At 35.2% G+C, this 12,500-nt stretch overlaps 1 protein-coding gene across 3 annotated transcripts in view; it reads left to right on the top strand.

Annotated features, from left to right (window-relative positions):
- The window catches only part of LOC137615157 (phospholipid-transporting ATPase ABCA3-like), a 503,547-nt gene that overhangs the window by 337,462 nt on the left and 153,585 nt on the right, over window positions 1-12,500 (top strand). The window contains exon 1 of one of the 3 annotated variants that reach the window (XM_068344793.1): window positions 1-26. This exon is cut by the window's left edge and continues 241 nt beyond it. The exons of the other annotated variants lie outside the window; for them this stretch is intronic. Within the exon in view, the coding sequence (XP_068200894.1) occupies window positions 1-26 (26 nt within the window). The remainder of the gene's footprint in view (window positions 27-12,500) is intronic. 3 annotated transcript variants of the gene reach the window in all.

Below are 12,500 nucleotides of genomic sequence, written 5' to 3'. Positions count from 1 at the left end.
AATGTGCTACGGATGTCCAAGAGGAGGTGAGTTTGTTGACATTCTTTTGTTTATATTTGTCATGACTTAACTTTATCTCAACACTAGATATCTCATGGATTGCTATCCTTTAAATGCTGCATATTTTAGTTGTTATAACAAAATTGGAAACTGGGTAGAGACGGGGCACAATCAGTTTAACCTGTTCGAAACGTTGGGTCCACTAGCTGGGTATATAGAGTCCTGTGTCGCTGTCAGTCGGGGTAGATAGAGGTAGGCAGGGGTGTCGGGGATGACGCACAGGTCCCTTTGTTCGCAGTGGGCTTCTTGCAACACTGATGTAGGATTTATATAAAGATTAGGGTGAAAGTTTATATAAGGATGACTTTATAGAAATAGCAGCAGTATTCATAGACTCATGGCTAAGCTTTTCTTTGCAGTGGGATAAGGTACTTGGAATATCTTAAGGCAAGAATACTGAAAAAAAAGTTACTGTTTGTCACCATGGGCAACAGACGCCCACACTCACCAATGCCAAGTTTATTATATAATAGGGCAACGTTTTCCTAAAAAAAGAAAACAAGAAACAAAAGTCCTCATCTTTTTTTTTTATGCTAATGTTGTTCTGGTCTAACCCCCAACGCTGGCTTCCCACTCATGATACGTCATTGTTGCCAGCTTTTGTTTACAAACGTTTAGAAATGTTTCACAATTAATTAATGCTGCAGTTGTTGAATAAACTTATCTTATGCCAATACGAGATCTTTCTAAGACGTTTTTCACCCACCAGTCCCTCTGTTCACCCGAGGCTGTTCAACTTACAGCAAGTTTTTCCATGGTTTAGTTGCCAAGTCTTTTTTTGTCAGTTCAAGCAAGACTCGACGACTTTTATTGTAGGGTAATTTGAACGTTGCAGAGATTTAATTGGATGTTTTATTATGCGGTGATTAACTGTCTTAACTACGACATCTGTGGAAAGTGAAGAAAAACGTTTTAAGGTTAAATGGACTTAAGTAACACATGATACGCGAATTTCGTACACATTATTATTATTATTATTATTATTATTATTATTATTATTATTTTAAGCTTAGCTACAACCCTATTTTAAATTTTGAATTTTGTTTTAATTTCCTCAATACAAGTTGTCAAGCTGATGATAAATTATATATATATATATATATATATATATATATATATATATATATATATATATATATATATATAGATAGATAGATAGATAGATATATATATATATATATATATATATATATATATATATATATATATATATATATATATATATATATATATATATAATAGTGTACGCAACCCGTCAAAATGATGGCTAAATATTTAGAGATATATGTACAGTACACACGCACTCACATTCAATCATTCCCCCTTTCCTAACTACTACATGTTAGTTTGGACAATTTGTGGGAGATAAGTTATTTTCCCAGAGATTGTCCATCTGCGTGACAGGAAATACACACACACACACACACACACACACACGCGCGCGCGCGAATAGCAGAGGCAAGGGTTAGTAATGTCTATGATCATCGCCCAAGTCCCCACTCCACCGAAGCTAGGACCAGGGAGGGCCAAGCAATGGCTGTTGATGATGAATCAGCAGGTAGACCTATAGGCTCCCCCCCCCCCGTTTAGCTCACAAGGATGGTGAGGTTGCAGATATAAAAGAAACCATCGAACTTGGGAGGGACTCGAACACCATCCAGGTGATCGCCAAACAAGGATGTTTCCAATAGACCACCACTTTCCTAATATAGAGACCTTTGCTAATTATTATTATTACTTGCTAAGCTACAACCCTAATTGGAAAAGCTGGATGCTATAAGCCTAGAGGCTCCAATAGGGAAAATAGCGCAATGAGGAAAGGAAATAAGGAAAAATTAGATATTTTAAAAACAATAACAGAAAAGTAAATATTTCCTATATAAACTATAAGAATTTTAACAAAATATCCTTAATTTATGTTACAACAAGACCATTGCGTTCAGATCTTTTAAGTTTGTATGTTTATCATATTCCCGAAAAACTTGCCAATCATCAAGGCTTTGTATTCAGGCATTAGGGAAAGTTATGTTTCTCATTTTTTATCATCATCATCATCTCCTACGCCTATTGACGCAAAGGGCCTCGGTTAGATTTCGCCAGTTGTCTCTATCTTGAGCTTTTAATTCAATACTCCTCCATTCATCATCATCTACTTCGCGCTTCAAAGCCCTCAGCCATGTAGGCCTAGGTCTTCCAACTCTTCTAGTGGCCCTTTTTTATACTTTGATATAACTAGGTTTTCACTTTGTGTATAAAGACTCTCCTTGTATGATGTATGCAGAGGCTTCGCCTTAATTATGTATACAGTCTTTCTCATTTTGTCTAAAGTCTTTCCCCTTGGGTTTATAGTCTTTTCCTTTGTGTTTATATCCTTTTCTTTTGAGTTTATAGTCTTTTTCCTTTGTGTCTATAGTCTTTTTCCTTTGTGTCTATAGTCTTTTCCTTTGTGTTTACAGTCTTTTCCTTTTTGTTTATAGTCTTTTTCCTTTGAGTTTATAGTCTTTTCATGTGTGTCTAGGCTTTCCCTTGTGTCTACAAAGATTTTTCCCTTTGTGTCTACAGAATCTTTCCTTTATGAGTCTAAAGAGTCTTGCCCCTCGCCTGTCTACAAATGCTTTCTAATTATGTGTCTAAAGAGGATTTTTTCCCTCTATGGGGATAGACGGTTTCCCTCCCTATGTGAATAGAGATATGACTTACATTCGAATGGACGGTCTCTTTGTATTGTCTTTTCGTTTGAATCTACTGAAGTGTTTCCTCTGTGTAGTTCGTGTGTTTTACCAGTTGTTTCCCTTCACGTCTCTGTAAAGGCCTTATACATCTACACACTTTCCCTTTTTGTATGTCTACAATAGCGTTTGACCTATATGAATCTACACTTGAAAATTTGCATTGGAAAATGGTAAGTGTCTGGCAACATTGATTCCAGGATTTTTATAGTTTTAAAAACGGTTATATTAACGTAAAGGAGTGATGTAACGGTTACCAACCCGTAGAAGATAATAACAAAGTATGGTAAAATTACGGTCGCCTGTATTTTACTGAAATACGATTGAGAACAGTATATATTTACGAAAAATTTCTTATTAAAATTACGATTTTTTTCTAACAATGTACTAAGGTTTTCTCTATAATATTCAACAAATATTTCCCATTTTGTCGACAGAAGCCTTCCCTTCGTCTAAAAAGGTTTACTCCTTTTGTCTACTGAAGATTTCCTATCAGGTGTCAACTACAGTTTTCCCATGATGTGTCTGCTAAGACTTTCACTATAGGTTCCCCTTTAAAGGTTTAAAGGCCACTCATGAATGGCAGAGGCAAGGGACAGTGAGATTGCCCTATAAAGCAGGATAATGCCTTAGAGACTGACCATATTACATATGATCAGCGCCCATGCCCCCTCTCCACCCAAGCTAGGACCAAGGAGGGCCAGGTAATGGTTGCTGATGACTCAGCAGATAGACCTACAGGCTCCCAAAATCCCCCATCCTTAGCTCACAAGGATGGCGAGGTTGCAGCGACCGAAGAAACTTAGGAGTTTGAGCGGGACTCGAATCCCAGACTGGCGTTCACAAGTCAGGGACGTTACCACATTGGCCACCACAACTCTTTGTAGCCGCAAAGGTCTTTTCTTTATATAAAAATGGGTCAAAACTTAAGATAAAGAAGTCTTTGTTGTCGACTAAAATGTCACTTAGCTTTGCCTCGTCTTTAAAAAAAAAATCAAGCCATACATTTTATAGTTTATATAGAAAATATTTATTTTAATGTTGTTACTGTTCTTAGGATATTTTTTCCCTTGTTTCCTTTCCTCAATGGGCTATTTTCTCTGTTGGAGCCCCTGGGCTTATAGCATCCTGCTTTTCCAACTAGGGATGTAGCTTAGCAAGTAATAATAATAATAATAATAATAATATTATTATTATTATTAATTGCTAAGCTACAACCCTAGTTGGAAAAGCAGGATGCTATAAGCCCAGGGGCCCCAACAGGGAAAATAGCCCAGTAAGGAAATGAAACAAAGAAAAATTAATTTTTTTAAGAACAGTAACATTAAAATAAATATTTCCTATATAGACTATAAAAACTTTAATAAAACAAGAGGAAGAGAAATTAGATAGAACAGTGTGTCTGAGTGTACCCTCAAGCCAGAGAACTCTAACCCAAGACATTGGAAGACCGTGGTACAGAGGCTTTGGCACTACCCAAGACTAGAGAACAATGGTTTGGTTTTGGAGTGTCCTTCTCCTAGAAGAGCTGCTTACCATAGCTAAAGAGTCTCTTCTACCCTTACCAAGAGGATAGTAGTCACTGAACAATTACAGTGCAGTAGTTAACCCCTTGGGCAAAGAAGAATGGTTTGGTAATATCAGTGTTGTCAAGTGTATGAGGACAGAGGAGAATCTGTAAAGAATAGGCCAGACTATTCGGTGTATGTGTAGGCAGAGGGAAAGAACCGTAACCAGAGAAAAGGATCCACTGCAGTACTGTCTGACCAGTCAAAGGACCCCATAACTCTTTAGCGGTAGTATCTCAACGGGTGACTGGTGCCCTGGCCAACCTACTACCTACTATAACTAGAATTTGTGCTGCTAACCTTTCATTCCAGTTGCGTGGGTTAGTTATTACTAAGATAAGTGATGACACATATACAGACATATTTATCAGTGTGCAAGATCGTACATAAACGCACAGTCGTCATATGTACATAATTATCTTACTTTTACCTTACTCAGAATATTTTCTTAATTAGGGAAAAGCAGTCTTAAGAAATTCTTGGCTTTTTGTAATCGCACTGAAAAAAAAGGAAAAAAGTTATTCCTGCAATTTTTTACTGCAATTCTTAAGCCATGGAATTATAATGGTTGCCTTTGTGTGTACATCCGCTCATTATAATGCATCTTGGCAAAGTCTTCTTTGTCATTTTCATTTCGGCCCTTGACTGAAGCATAATTGAAGCCTGGCTGGATATAATTCACTGGATTCTCTATGCCTAATAAAATGACCTTGGCATTCTTCAGTATATCGATCGCCTGATCAATACGATGTCTTTGCCCAGAATAGCTTCTTCATTCATATTTGATGATCCAGACATCAAGCGAGCCTTATTTTTCCTTTCCCCGGTCGGCTGTGATCTAATAAAATATTCTAATCATGGATATATTACTGTGTTTATATCCAAGAATTTTAGAGCTATCAAATATGTGGCCCAAAAGACTATACCACAAGCTGCCACTAAACTTCAGAAAGACTGATGATATTAAGGCTTTCAAGAAGAAAACGAAGACATCTCGTTTTTTAAGTCTTCCGATAAGGTGGATTTGACTAAAAATATGCAATGTGCTGTGTGACACACCAATTATCTAAGAATTTATAAGATATATTGACGTTGTGGGTCCTGTAGGGGACAGTGTTCCCCAGTGTAACATGAAGTACTTTACTAATTGCCTGTACTCTATTCTCCTTAATATGTGTCTGTTAGGTCATAAATGTTGGGAGAACCACTTATTTTCGTGAAGATATTCATCCTTCACAATAATGTAGAATACACAGTGTGATACTCTAAATACCTAAGAATGTATACAACAAATAGATCATTTAGATCCTGTAGGGCGCAAGGTTTCCACGTGTGATAGGACCAGGAAAACAATCTTTAAAGTAAAGAATGTTAGGACCAGGAGAACTACCTTTAAAGTAAAGAATGATAGGACTAGGAGAACTACCTTTAAAGTAAAGAATGATAGGACTAGGAGAACTACCTTTAAAGTAAAGAATGATAGGACTAGGAGAACTACCTTTAAAGTAAAGAATGATAGGACCAGGAAAACAATCTTTAAAGTAAAGAATGTTAGGACCAGGAGAACTACCTTTAAAGTAAAGAATGATAGGACTAGGAGAACTACCTTTAAAGTAAAGAATGATAGGACTAGGAGAACAACCTTTAAAGTAAAGAATGATAGGACCAGGAAAATAACATTTAAAGTAAAGAATGATAGGACCAGGAGAACTACCTTTAGAGTAAAGAATGATAGGACCAAGAAAATAACATTTAAAGTAAAGAATGATAGGACCAGGAGAACTACCTTTAGAGTAAAGAATGATAGGACCAGGAAAATAACATTTAAAGTGAAGAATGATAGGACCAGGAGAACTACCTTTAAAGTAAAGAATGATAGGACCAGGAGAACTACATTTAAAGTAAAGAATGATAGGACCAGGAAAACAACATTTAAAGTAAAGAATGATAGGACCAGGAGAACTACCTTTAAAGTAAAGAATGATAGGACCAGGAATTAAATTAAAGAATGATAGGACCAGGAGAACTACCTTTAAAGTAAAGAATGATAGGACCAGGAAAATAACATTTAAAGTAAAGATTGATAGGACCAGGAGAACTACCTTTAGAGTAAAGAATGATAGGACCAGGAAAATAACATTTAAATTAAAGAATGATAGGACCAGGAGAACTACCTTTAAAGTAAAGAATGATAGGACCAGGAGTTAAATTAAAGAATGATAGGACCAGGAGAACTACCTTTAAAGTAAAGAATGATAGGACCAGGAATTAAATTAAAGAATGAGAGGACCAGAAGAACTACCTTTAAAGTAAAGAATGATAGGACCAGGAAAACTACATTTAAAGTAAAGAATGATAGGACCAGGAAAACAACATTTAAAGTAAAGAATGATAGGACCAGGAGAACTACCTTTAGAGTAAACAATGATAGGACCAGGAAAACTACATTTAAAGTAAAGAATGATAGGACCAGGAAAACAACATTTAAAGTAAAGAATGATAGGACCAGGAGAACTACCTTTAAAGTAAAGAATGATAGGACCAGGAAAATAACATTTAAAGTAAAGAATGATAGGACCAGGAGAACTACCTGTAGAGTAAAGAATGATAGGACCAGGAGTTAAATTAAAGAATGATAGGACCAGGAGAACTACCTTTAAAGTAAAGAATGATAGGACCAGGAGAACTACATTTAAAGTAAAGAATGATAGGACCAGGAGTTAAATTAAAGAATGATAGGACCAGGAGAACTACCTTTAAAGTAAAGAATGATAGGACCAGGAATTAAATTAAAGAATGATAGGACCAGGAGAACTACCTTTAAAGTAAAGAATGATAGGACCAGGAAAATAACATTTAAAGTAAAGAATGATAGGACCAGGAGAACTACCTTTAGAGTAAAGAATGATAGGACCAGGAAAATAACATTTAAAGTAAAGAATGATAGGACCAGGAGAACTACCTTTAGAGTAAAGAATGATAGGACCAGGAAAATAACATTTAAAGTAAAGAATGATAGGACCAGGAGAACTACCTTTAAAGTAAAGAATGATAGGACCAGGAGTTAAAGTAAAGAATGATAGGACCAGGAGAACTACCTTTAAAGTAAAGAATGATAGGACCAGGAGTTAAATTAAAGAATGATAGGACCAGGAGAACTACCTTTAAAGTAAAGAATGATAGGACCAGGAGTTAAATTAAAGAATGATAGGACCAGGAGAACTACCTTTAAAGTAAAGAATGATAGGACCAGGAATTAAATTAAAGAATGATAGGACCAGAAGAACTACCTTTAAAGTAAAGAATGATAGGACCAGGAAAACTACATTTAAAGTAAAGAATGATAGGACCAGGAAAACAACATTTAAAGTAAAGAATGATAGGACCAGGAGAACTACCTTTAAAGTAAAGAATGATAGGACCAGGAAAATAACATTTAAAGTAAAGAATGATAGGACCAGGAGAACTACCTTTAAAGTAAAGAATGATAGGACCAGGAGAACTACATTTAAAGTAAAGAATGATAGGACCAGGAGAACTGCCTTTAAAGTAAAGAATGATAGGACCAGGAAAATAACATTTAAAGTAAAGAATGATAGGACCAGGAGAACTACCTTTAGAGTAAAGAATGATAGGACCAGGAAAATAACATTTAAATTAAAGAATGATAGGACCAGGAGAACTACCCTTAAAGTAAAGAATGATAGGACCAGGAGTTAAATTAAAGAATGATAGGACCAGGAGAACTACCTTTCAAGTAAAGAATGATAGGACCAGGAAAACAACCTTTAGAGTAAAGAATGGTGGGATCGGGAAAACAAACTTTAAAGTAAAGAATGAGAGGACCAGGAAAACAACCATTATAGTAAAGAATGACAGGACCAGGAAAAAACAACCTTTATAGTAAAGAATGATAGGACCAGGAAAACATTTAAAGTAAAGAATGATAGGACCAGGAGGTAAAGTAAAGAATGACAGGACCAGAAAAACAAACTTTAAAGTAAAGAATTATAGCACCAGGAAAACAACATTTAAGGTAAAGAATGATAGGACCATGAAAACAACCATTATAGTAAAGAATGACAGGACCAGAAAAACAAACTTTAAAGTAAAGAATGATAGGACCAGGAAAACATTTAAAGTAAAGAATGATAGGACCAGGAGTTAAAGTAAAGAATGATAGGACCAGGAGAACTACCTTTAAGGTAAAGAATGAGAGGACCATGAGTTAAATTAAAGAATGATAGGACCAGGAGAACTACCTTTAAGGTAAAGAATGAGAGGACCAGGAAAACAACCTTTATAGTAAAGAATGATAGGACCAGGAAAACAACATTTAAAGTAAAGAATGATAGGACCAGGAGAACTATCTTTAAGGTAAAGAATGAGAAGACCAGGAAAACAACCTTTATAGTAAAGAATGATAGGACCAGGAAAACAACATTTAAAGTAAAGAATGATAATACCAGGAGAACTACCCTTAAAGTAAAGAATGACAGGAACAGGAAACCAACCTTTAGAGTAAAGAAGGATAGGACCAGGAGAGCAACCTTTAAAGTAAAAAATGAGAGGACCAGGAAAACGATCTTTAGAGTAAAGAATGATAGGACCAGGAAAACGACCTTTAGAGTAAAGAATGGTAGGACCAGGAAAACGACCTTTAGAGTAAAGAAGGATAGGACCAGGAGAGCAACCTTTAAAGTAAAGAATGATAGGACCAGGAAAACGACCTTTAGAGTAAAGAATGATAGGACCAGGAAAACGACCTTTAGAGTAAAGAATGATAGGACCAGGAAAACGACCTTTAGAGTAAAGAATGATAGGACCAGGAGAGCAACCTTTAAAGTAAAGAATGACAGGACCAGGAAAAACAAACTTTATAGTAAAGAATGATAGGATCAGGAAAACAACCTTTAAAGTGAAGAATGATAGGACCAGGAAAACAACATTTGAAGTAAAGAATGATAGGATCAGAAAAAAACCTTCTATAGTAGAGTGATAGGATCAGGAAAAACTTTAAAGTAAAGAATGGTAGGACCAGGAAAACAAACTTTAAAGTAAAGAATGTGACATCAATAAGACATAGCAAACCACTTTTTTCCCACTACCATTTTAACAAAGCTTATGCCATCTTTGACATGTCTTTCGTATGTTGCAAGACAAGTCATTTAAGGATATTTCTATCGGTCACCCGGAAGAGTATATCGTTGACTTTTTCTTCTGATCGCCAAATTCCAAAGGTTAAACGAATCAGCCAGTTAGCCTTCTTGAATTCATTTACGTGTGTGTGCCGTTATAAAGGTAACGTAACGTTAAAGTCTTCAGACCTGTTTTGTGAGATTCAGTCTGTTGCCTATCAACCTTTTTTTTGTTCTGGCACTGAAAGAAGTTAGCTTCTCTCACTTGAATGGACTAATTTAGTAGTTGTTTAGTTAAAAGGATGTTTTTGTTTTGTTGCTTCATATTTTGCGTTTTGCGTTTCAATCTTAAACTAGTTTTTTTGTTGGTCCTTTTTATATACAAGTTTTTCGTAAACTTGTTTTCATCCTTAATGAGAAGAGATTCTTTGGCTATGGTAAACAGCTCTTCTAGGAGAAGGACACTCCAAAATCAAACAATTATTCTCTAGTTTTGGGTAGTGCCATAGCCTCTGTACCATGGTCTTCCACTGTCTTGGGGTAGAGTTCTCTTGCTTGAGGGTACACTCGAGCACATTATTTTATCTTATTTCTCTTCCTTTTGTTTTGTTAAAGTTTTTATAGTTTACAGTATATATGGGATATTTATTTTAATGTTGTTACTTTTCTTAGAATATTATACTTTCCTTTTCTTCTTTCCTCACTGGGCTATTTTCCCTGTTGGAGCCCCTGGGCTTATAGCATCCTACCTTTCCAACTAGGGTTGTAGCTTAGCAAGTAATAATAATAATAATAATAATAATAATAATAATAATAATATTATTATTATTATTAAACAGTTTCATGGCTGTTTTTATTCAACTATTTTGCCTCGGTTTTCTGTAAAATAAATACACATTTGATATACTATTAGTAATTCTATCAGTGAATTTAAGCAACGGTGAGTCTGACCAGTTCCGGTGTGGGGTGACCACTGGGAGGAAAACAATTATCGTCTGCAAATAAGCCAATTAAACATTCATGCGACAGGGCATGGGGGCTAGCAACCTCACTCCCTAGGTAGATCCCAACAACCAGTGGGGTAAGCAATTTTTCATCTTCTACCGAATTTTATATGGGGCCGTTCTTTCCGACCAGTCCCTGTATTTCAGACATAACTGATCACATCGCTGCCCTAACAGTACATCGATAACAGTTACAAGCTAACCTTTATCAGCAGCTGGCCTGACTTTGTTAATTATAGCAGCAGGAGTGCTGGAATCGAAGCTGGAAGCTGGTAGAATTATGCCGTCAACTGCAAAATGGAATAGTATGATCCCTTGCGTGCGATGTTAGGCCATCGCCTCAGTACCATGGTCTTCCGCTGTCTGGAGTTAGAGTCCTCTTGCTTGAGGGTACACCCGGGCACACTGTTCTATCTTATTTCTCTTCCTCTTGTTTCGTTAAAGTTTTTGTAGTCTATATATGAAATATTCATTTTAATTGTTGTTACTGTTCTTAACTATTTTATTTTATTTGTTAATTAATTCTCTTATTCCCTTGTTTCCTTTCCTCACTGGGGTATTTTCCTTATTGGAGCCCCTGAGCTAAGTAGCATCCTGCTGTTCCAACTAGGGTTGTAGCTTAGCAAATAATAATAATAATAATAAAATATTCATTTTAATTGTTGTGACTGTTCTTAAATATTTTATTATTATTATTATTATTATTACTATCCAAGCTACAACCCTAGTTGGAAAAGCAAGATGCTATAAGCCCAGGGGCTCCAACAGGGAAAAATAGCCCAGTGAGGAAAGGAAATAAGGAAATAAATAAATGAAGAGAACAAATTAACAATAAATCATTCTAAAAACAGTAACGTCAAAACAGACATGTCATATATAAACTATTAACAGCATCAAAAACAAATATGTCATAAATAAACTATAAAAAGACTCATGTCCGCCTGGTCAACAAAAAAGCATTTGCTCCAACTTTGAACTTTTGAAGTTCTACTGATTCAACCACCCGATTAGGAAGATCATTCCACAACTTGGTAACAGCTGGAATAAAACTTCTAATTGTTAATTAATTCTCTTATTACCTTGTTTCCTTTCCTCACTGGGCTATTTTCCATATTGGAGCCCCTGGGCTAAGTAGCATCTTCCTTTTCCAACTAGGGTTGTAGCTTAGCAAGTAATAATAATAATAATAATAATAATAATAATAATTAACAGTTGAAAAATATCCTATTCTATCTAATTTCTCTTCCTCATGTTTTGTTAGTTTTTATAGTTTACATAGGAGACATTCTTAATTTTCCTTGTTTCCTTTCCTCACTGGGCTATTTTCCTTGTTGGAGCCTCTGTGCTTATAGCATTCTGCTTTTCCAACTAGGGTTGTAGCTTAGCAATTAATAATAATAATAATAATAATAGTAATAGTAATAGTAATAGTAATAATAATAATAATAATAATAATAATAATAATAATAATAAAAGATTGCCAGGTTGATGCCTTGTCTGGGAAAAGGTAGCGCTGCAAATTTAAATCGAAAGGGATTATGCTGAAGCCTTAACAAAAAAAAGAAAAAAGGTACTTGAAAATATCCCTTGAAATTGAATAGATTTGAAACCTTTGAAAAGGGCAAAGTTGAAAACATCCCTTGAAAAGAAAGCGGCATTATTATTAATATTATTAGATAAGCTACAACCTTATTGGGAAGAAGAGGATGCTATAAGTCCAAGGGCTCCAATAGAAAAATAAATAGCCCAGTGAGGAAAGGAAATAAATAAACTACAAGAGAATTAATGAACAATTAATAAAAATATTTTAAAAACGGTGTTATTATTAATATCATTTATTATTATTATTATAATTATTATTATTATCATCACTTATTATCATTATTATCATTATTATTATTATTATTATTATTATTACTAGCTAAGCTACAACCCTAGTTGTAAGAGCAAGATGCTTTAAGCCCAAGGGCTCCAATATAGAAAATTAGCCCAGTGAGGAAA

Source organism: Palaemon carinicauda, chromosome 21, assembly GCF_036898095.1.
Source record: "Palaemon carinicauda isolate YSFRI2023 chromosome 21, ASM3689809v2, whole genome shotgun sequence".
NCBI lineage: Eukaryota > Metazoa > Arthropoda > Malacostraca > Decapoda > Palaemonidae > Palaemon > Palaemon carinicauda.
Note: the sequence above shows the minus strand (reverse complement) of the source record. Positions and strands in the feature narration are given on the sequence as shown.